Below are 9,259 nucleotides of genomic sequence, written 5' to 3'. Positions count from 1 at the left end.
TTCACCATGTTAGCCAGGATGGTCTCGATTTCCTGACCTCGTGATCCACCCGTCTCGGCCTCCCAAAGTGCTGGGATTACAGGCTTGAGCCACCGTGCCCGGCCGAAAAAGGTACCTTTTTCATTTAAATAATTATGCTGTAATACAAAAATTAGCCAAGCTCTTGTAGTCCCAGCTACTAAGGAGGCTTAGGTGGAAGGATTACTTGAGCCTGGGAGATCATGCCACTTCACTTCAGTCTGGTCGCCAGAGCGAGACTCTGCCTCAAAATAAATAAATAACATATAAAATTATGCTAGTGGTTGGGCACAGTGGCTCATGCCTATAATCCCAGCACTTTGGGAGGCCGAGGTGGGTGGATCACCTTATGTCAGGAGGTTCAAGACCAGCCTGGCCAACATGGTGAAACCCTACCACTACTAAAAATACAAAAACTAGCCAGGTGTGGTAGCATGTGCCTGTAATCCCAGTTACTCGGGAGGCTGAGGCAGGTGAATTGCTTGAACCTGGGAGGCAGAGGTTGCAGTGAGCTGAGATTGCACTGTTGTACTCCAGCCTGGGCGACAGAACAAGATGCCATCTAAAAAAAAAAAAAAATGCTAGTATTAAATGATTCTATCCTCATATTAAAACAAAACACAACATGTGGCTCCTTTATATATCCTCCCCCTCCCACTCTTCTCCCCAGACATGGCTTGATACACACCCTTCTAAACACTTGTCTATGAATATACATAAATAAAAGTACGTAAAAATACTGTATATACAAATGTGATCTGTGCATACTTTTCTGCAATTTTTTCTTAGGTATTCAGAAGCCTTCCATAGCGGCACATGTAACTCTCTTAACTGCCACATATATTCTACCATTTCACCAGTCACCTATTGATGAACACTTTGATTTCCAATTTTTTTGCTATTATAAAGTTGTTCAGTAATTATCATTGTACATACCACTTTGTGTATTTGTACAAATATTTTACTAAAATAGATATCTAGATGCGGAATTGTTAGATTAAAGGGGAGGTGGCAAGGGACATTTAACTGGGCCTTAAAGGAGAGTAAGAGTGTTCCATGGAGAGATGAGGGAGAAAGATATTTCTTTGAGACTGGGCAGTATGTATAAATCACGAAGGAAAGGCAGAAATAGATATTGATTGATTGCACTGTATATACATTACCTTACTTAAAGCTCATAGGTTTAAATGATAATAATATTCCTATTTTACAAATAACAAACTACGTCCTAAAAATTTTAAGTAATTTCTGTAGGGTTACAGGGGTAAGTGGGTAAGCCAGAATGTGAATCTAGGTTTATCTGACTCTAAAATCCCTCCTCTTTTCATTATAAAACTATTTAGAGCACACATATACTTTTTTTTTTTTTTTTTTTGGGAGATGGAGTCTTGCTCTGTTACCCAGGCTGGAGTGCAGTGGCGCAATCTCCATTCACTGCAACCTCTGCCTCATGGGTTCAATTCTCCTGCCTCAGCCTCCTGAGTAGCTGGGAATACAGGCACGTGCCACCACGCCCAGCTAATTTGTGTATTTTTAGTAGAGACGGGGGTTTCACCATGTTGGTCAGGCTGGTCTCAAACTCCTCACCTCGTGATCCGCCCTCCTTGGCCTCCTGAAGTGCTGGGATTACAGGCGTGAGCCACTACGCCTGACCAGGAGCACACATATACTTTTGATGTAGCTGGAGGATAGGGCAATTGGGGCCTAAGAGGAGAAATGGGGGGAGGAGTGGATTTGGTAAACTGCTGGTAAGGGGTTGTTGAAAGGCATTAAGGAACATACTAAGGAGCTTGGATTCTATCCTGTGTTGTAATGCCGCAGTGAATATTCAGGTGATGTTAGGTTTACTAATGTGGAAACTGCAAAACTGGAGGTTATTCAAAGGTTAGGCTGAAAATGTGAAAATCAGGTGCAGTCTGTATTACTCTTGAAAATCCCTCTAGAGAACCACACATCATCTCTCAGTAAATCCTAAATAGCCAGTTTTTCTTCAGTATAGGAACAGATTAGTGTTTCTTTGAGCACAAGATCAAGTGGTTGATTTGCAAGTGGAGCACATGCTGTACATAAAAACACGCACTATTGGCTTTAAATAATTAGTGTGGAATAGAGGCTCATATCATGAGAGGCTTGAGGGAGCTGAGACTCATCAAACAAATAGGCTTGCTTCAGGCTTTTGCTCACTGAGTGTAAGGGCAAGAAATCTAGTGTTCACTGGTTATTTCCCCCATCCTCCACCTCCCAATAGGAGTATAATTGAATTATAGAAAGTTAAATATCAGTTAGATGACTACAAGAAAAACATAACTATCTTTGATCCAGTTAAAGAAGTTACTTGCTGTCACTATCTTTCACAGTGGCTAAGAGCCAGAATCTTGAGTTTAACATAAATTATAAAATTACCATAGTTTTCCAGTTCCTAACAATGAGAAGCAGTAATGAGCATTATTAATTCAGCCTGCTGGCTCTTTATATTCTGGGAATTCAGAAGACAGCTAGCTGGATGAGAAATAGTTTGATTCCAGGTTAAGATCTAATCTTGTAGACACAGTGAATCAACTTTTCAGATCTGAAGGGGGTGAGGAAACCTGTATTTTTAAGTTTTGTTTATTGTGGTAAAATATGTATAAAATGTGATTTTAACTATTTTGAATGTACAATTCAGTAGCATTAATTATATTCACAGTGTTGTGCAACCATCGACACTTTTTATTTCAGTACAAAAATTTTCATCACCCCAAACAGAAAGTCACCATTCCTCCTCCCTCCAGCTCCTGACAACCTCTAACCTACTTTCTGTCTCTATGAATTTGCCTGTTCTAAATATTTCATATAAATGGAATCATATAATATTTGTCCTTTTGTGTCTGGCTTATTTCACTCAACATGTTTTCAAGGTGCATCCGTATTGTAGCACGTGTCAGTACTTCATTCATTTTTATGACTAACATTCCATTTTATGTATACATCACATTTGATTTATCCATAATCTGTTGATGAACACTTGGGTCGTTTCCACCTTTTGGTTATTGTGACTACATATGAGCATTAGTGTACAAGTATTTGTTTGAGCCCCTGTTTTCATTTGAGCATATACATGGGAGTGGAATAGCTGGAAACCTGTTCGTTTAAACCTTTATAGCTATTTGTCCATTTTTATGTTACTTTGCTAGCCATGAAAATGACAGATGAAAACAGAAAATTATGGCTGGTCTGAAGGTAGTGAGAGTTACCTCAATTCATTGTCCAGTCAGTTACAGATCGAACTTGTTCTACTCTTTCCCTCCTTTTCACTACTGCACTTGTCTAAAAAAAAAAAAAAAAGAAAGAAAACAAAAGAGTGTCTATTTTTTATAAGAAGATATGCTTTTTTTGTAACTTACTTTTGGCTTTTCTTAACTACTTAATACATGGAACTGTTGTTCATTTCTTTTGGCCTATGAGCCCTGCAAAAAATTACCAAGGCATTAAAAGCATTGTAAACCCAGAACGTTTGGGAACCTTAGGTTTATACACAATGTTCAACAACTAGTTTTTTAAATTCAATACTATTTTGGACAACTTACATTAAATGATGCATATCCCATTGTATAAATGTACCACTTACAACAGTTGCCTTATTGAACTTCCAGCTTATTGTAGTTTTCCAATGTTACAAAGAATGCTACCCACAAACATAGTTACATATATATATATACATCTGTATTAACTCATACTAAGATTCCTGTAGGATAGATTCCTAAAACTAAAATTGTGAGGTAAAAAGGATATGCATACTTACAATGTTATAACAGCTAAATTTCCCTTCAAAAGTTTGTAACATTATATACTACCAGCAATGTAGGAAAGTACCTGTTTCCTCTTTCCCTCACCAATATTTGATATTATAAATTCTCCTAATTTTTACAAACCTGACAAAATAACAAAATTTTGTTTATATCTTGTATTTCCTTAATTAGTAGTAGATCGGGCACCTTTTCACATTTTATTGGCTATTTATATTTCTCATGTCAATTCCATGTTCATATATTTTGACCATTTTTCTATGGGGATTTTTTTCTTTTTCCTAGTTATTTGTATGAACTCTATTTTATTAACACTAACCCTTTGGTTTTTTTCTATGTCACAAGAATTTTCTTCCTACCTGTTACTTGTATTCAAAGTGTTCATTGTTCTTTTTCCATATATAAATTTAGCATTTTTATGAGATCAAACCTTTATGATTTCTGAGTTTTGTCATGTTTAGAATAGCCTTCCTATCCTAAGACTGAAATTATCTACTCATGTTTTCTATGAGTACTTTTAGGATATTAGATTTTAGGGCTGGGTGCTGTGGCTCACACCTGTGGCTCACACCAAGGTGGGCGGATCACGAGGTCAGGAGATTAAGACCATCTTGGCTAACATACATAAAATTAGCTGGCCATGGTGGCAGGTGCCTGTAGTCCCAGCTACTTGGGAGGCTGAGGCAGGAGAATGGCCTGAACCCGGGAGGCACAGCTTGCAGTGAGCCAAGGTTGCGCCACTGCACTCCAGCCTGGGCGACAGAGAGATTCCATCTCAAAAAAAAAAAAAAAAAAAAAAAGGTTTTAGGTTTATATTTGGAATTTAAGCATAAGGAATGAGATAACAGTCTACTTAGTGTTTTCTCCTACTTAGTTGGCCTGTTTATTGAATATAATGTCATTTCCTTATTAATTTACAATGTTACTGTTAACAGATACTAAATTCTCGTATAAAGTATACTGTAAGTCTCTTTTCTGGACTCAAGACTTTTAAACCTTTTCTTATACCAGCTCTACACTACTTAAATCAATTTTACTATATTTAATACTTTAAACAAAATTTGAAGCATACCTGTATAATGTACCTTTTCTGTTTTTTTTTTTTTTTTGAAACAAAGTCTCACTCTGTCACTTAGGCTGGTGGAATACAGTGGTACCATCACAGCCCCACTGCAGCCTCCACCTTGTGGGCTCAAACGATCGTCCTGCCTCAGCTTCCCTAGTACTGGGACTACAGGCTTGTGCCATCACATCTGGCTAATTTTTTAAAAAAACTTTTAGTAGAGATGGAGTCTCACTGTGTTGCCCAGGCTGTCTCCAACTCCTGGACTCAGGTGATCCTCCCACCTCAGCCTCCCAAAGTGTTGGGATTACAGGCGTGAGCCACTGTGCCTGGCCTTATTTACCTTTCTTACAGTGGTCATTTTGTTGTGAAATACGAACATTATTACTTTTTTTGTTATTTTAAAAATCTTTTGGATATTCTTTTTAAAAAATAATTTTAGACCTGTAGAAAAGTTGCAAAAGTAAAAGTTTCCTTTATTCTTACCAACTTCATATAGTATGAACATCTTACATAGTGCAATTATTGAAATCAGGAAATTAGTATTGATATAATACTGTTAACTAATCTGCAGACTTTAATCTTTCTTGACATTGACACTTTTAAAAAGGGTACTAGTTATTTTGTTGATTTTTTGTCTGAGATTTTCTTCTAATTAGATTCAGGACATGAATTTTTTTTGCAAGAATACTAAGGAAGTGATATTGTGTGCTCTTCTCAGGGCCTCATATCAGGAGCCACATGTTGTCAACATGTCTTATTACCAGTGAAGTTATATTTGAATAACTAGTTAAAGTGGTATCTTTCAGGTTTCTCCCTTTGTGATTAGTATCTCATGGGAAGATATTATCTCATTTCTCATCACATTTTCACCCACTAGATCTATATCTATCAATGGTTTTTATCTGCAACAATTATTAATGGAGTGTTTGCCTAATGATTTTCTGTTCCCATCATTCCTTCTATATTTATTAGTTGGAAATTCCCATATAAGGAAGATAATCCCTTCTCCCAATTTATTTATTCAATTATATCCTTATATCAGTATGGACCCATGGATTTATTTTATTTTATGGGTTCCAATACCATATTATGTTACCATTGTTATGTTACAATATTATATTACAATACCATATTATGTAACAATATGTTGGCACTCTGTATCTGCAGGTTCAACACCAGAGGATTCAAGTCAACTAGAGAGAAAATATTCAGGAAGAAAAACCCAAAATAACAATACAACAACAACAACAAAAAGCCCCAAAAATACAATATAACAACTACACATAGCATTTACATTGTACTAAGGATTATAAGTAAACGAGATGATTTAAAGTACACGGGAGATGAGCATAAGTTATATGCAAATGCTATGCCATTTTATATAAGGGACTTGAGCATCCACAGACTTTGGTATCCAAAGGAATACTGGAACCAATCCCCTTCAGATACCAAAAGGTGACTATATTTAAGAGATAGAAACAGTGCCAGGTGGGGTGCAGTGGCTCACGCCTGTAATCCCAGCACTTTGGGAGGCTAAGACGGCAGATCGCGAGGTCAAGAGATCAAGACCATCCTGACCAACATGGTGAAACCCCGTCTCTACTAAAAATACAAAAATTAGCTGGGCATAGTGGCACACACCTGTAGTCCCAGCTACTCAGGAGGCTGAGGCAGGAGAATTGCTTGAACCCGAGAGGTGGAGGTTGCAGTGAGCCAAGATTGCACCACTGCACTCCAGCCTGGTGACAGAGCCAGACTCCATCTAAAAAAAAAAAAAAAAAAGAAAGAAACAATGCCATTAAGTACTTACAATTGTAGTATAAAATGTAAGGTCCCCACATCTAATCTATGTCTTAATATCTTTGCTTGCAAGGGGAAATGAAATAAAAATTTTCTTAATATTGTAACTTAGATTAAGATTTACAAATTATTTCCACAATTCAGTTACCAGATGCTGAATGTGTATTTACAAGCTCCCACCAATTAAGGGGCTTGGAAAGAGCAGAATATGGAACTGACACAAGGCCAATATCAAACATTCAGGGCAGCACAGGCTGCATCCTGATGCTCACAGTCAGGGGATACATGCATACATGGAAAAACTCCTCCTTTTTTTTGAGACAGAGTTTTGCTGTTGTCGCCCAGGCTGGAGTGCAATGGCATGATCTTGGCTCACTGCAACCTCCGCCTCCCAGGTTCAAGTGATTCTCCTGCCTCAGTCTCCCAAGTAGCTGGGATTATAGGCACCTGCCACCATGCCTAATTTTTGTATTTTTAGTGGAGACGGGGTTTCACCATGCTGGTCTTGAACTCCTGACCTCAGGTGATCCACCCCCCTCGGCCTCCCAAAATGCTGGGATTACAGGCATGAGCCACCGCACCTGGCCTTTTTTATTTTTATTTTTTTTTTGAGATAGGTTCTCACTGTGTCTTCCAGACTGGAGTGCAGTGACGTGATCTCAGTTCACTGCAACCCCACCTCCTGGGCTGAAGAGATCCTCCTACCTCGGCCTCCCAAAGTGCTGGGATTACAGGCATAAGCCACCATGCCTGGCTGAAAAATTCTTTTCTGTACTCTCACAACACTTTTGATATCAGATGTGTGGGAGATGTGTGGGTTTTCCAAAACCAAGTAATTCTCCAATTCTCTATGGACACTAACTGGATGTTCTCAAATTTTATTTTGAACTAACTACCCAGAGTTAGCACAGACCCCAAAGGCTAAGGGTTCAGTCCCATAAGACTGCCTCTACCTCAGATGCCAGTCACAAGTCCAGGCCTCCCACTCTTCTGACCAACTAGCTGTAAATTGGGGGTTCCCTTGACCCCTTCCTTGGGTTTGATACTTTGCTAGAACTGCTCAAAGAAGTCAGAGAAACAAGTTTATTGATTTATTTGAAAGAATGTAATAAAAAATACAGATAAACAGCCAGATGAAGAAGTACACAGTGGGAAGTCTAGAAGGGTCCCATGCACAGGAGCTTCTGTCCCTATGGAGTTGGGGCGTGTTATCCTCCCAGCACTTGAATGTGTTCACCAACCAGAAGCTCTCCGAACCCCATTAGAGATATTTATGGAAACTTCATCATGTAGTCATCAGTTATTAACTCAGTCTCCAGCTGTTCTTACCTCCTGGAGGATGAGAATGGGGCTGAGTTCCAAGCTTCTAATCACAGTTGGGTCTTTCTGGTGACCAGCCCCCATCCTGAAGCTATCCATGAACCTACCAAGAGTCACTTCATTAGAACAAAAGAATCTATCACCCAGGAAATTCCAAGGGATTTGGGAGCTCTGGGTCAGGAAGTGGAGTACAAAACGAAATACATTAAAACAAAAGATGCTCCCAGCACCCCCCCACCACCATCACTCAGGAAATTATAAGGGTTTTAGGAGCTCTTGTATCAGGAACCAGGAGCAGAGACCAAATATATATTTATTATGTCACTGTGCAAAATACATACCTAGAATACATCGTTTATTAAAGCAAAAAAATTGACGATAGTTAACTGACTGTAACGGGGGGAAATTCGTTTAACCTATTATTTCCAGCTATTAATAGTGATATCACTTTGAAGTTGCCTAAATTGTTTATTTTTTCCAGGTTTGAAGTAAATAACGGGAAACCACCATAGTTTTTATACTGCTATTTCTAATGATGTCACTTATAAGGAACTTGAAAACCTGTTGAATTCTAAAAATACTATGTTAATTGGTGTTACAGAGACATGGGGAATTCTGGAGTATCGAAAAATCCCTGGGTCTATCAATATACCATGTAAATGACATGTGTCTTAAATTATTAAAAAACATATAAATAATTTACTATATCTAAAATCTAATTGAAATTCTTAACATTTTCTTTCAGTGGATGAGGTAGGCGAAGCTCTACAGATGAACCCAAGAGACTTCAAAGAGAAGTACAATGAAGTAAAGCCCTCCAAATCTGACCACCTAGTGTTTTCTTGTTTAGCCGGAGTGAAAAGCAGGAAGGCCCTGGACACAGCAGTATCTCTGGGCTTTCACAGGTGTGTAGATAAAGGAAAAAATGGATTCATAAATGTATAACGCAATGTATCATATATATTACATTTTTATATGTCTATTTAAGAATTTCTTGTAATTATTGTCAGTAAGGCAGGATAGCAAAACTAAGGGCTTCTTTTCATCTTACTCAAAAGCAACACAATCTTTTACATAGGTGGAGTCTAAATTGTATGGTGAATAGCCATGGAATTATTTATCTCTAAATTTCCTATCAATCTTCTGTTATAAAGTACAGAAAATGTTTATAGCAGCCGGGCGCGGTGGTTCACGCCTGTAATCCCAGCACTTTGGGAGGCCGAGGCAGGTGGATCACGAGATCAGGAGATCGACACCATCCTGGCCAACA

General features: G+C 38.3%; 1 protein-coding gene across 1 annotated transcript; it reads left to right on the top strand.

The window, feature by feature from the left end:
• Window positions 1-3,206: 3,206 nt before the first annotated feature.
• On the top strand, window positions 3,207-9,021 carry TSTD3 (thiosulfate sulfurtransferase (rhodanese)-like domain containing 3). The gene is given in 3 exon segments (XM_011956440.1): window positions 3,207-3,237; window positions 8,471-8,644; window positions 8,735-9,021. Coding segments are annotated over 3 exon segments (405 nt in total). The 3' UTR covers window positions 8,935-9,021.
• The last annotated feature ends 238 nt before the right edge of the window (window positions 9,022-9,259 follow it).

Source organism: Colobus angolensis, unplaced genomic scaffold, assembly GCF_000951035.1.
Source record: "Colobus angolensis palliatus isolate OR3802 unplaced genomic scaffold, Cang.pa_1.0 Scaffold418, whole genome shotgun sequence".
In the NCBI taxonomy this organism is placed as follows: domain Eukaryota; kingdom Metazoa; phylum Chordata; class Mammalia; order Primates; family Cercopithecidae; genus Colobus; species Colobus angolensis.
The sequence above is the reverse complement of the archived record's forward strand: the minus strand, read 5'-3'. Positions and strand labels throughout refer to the sequence as shown.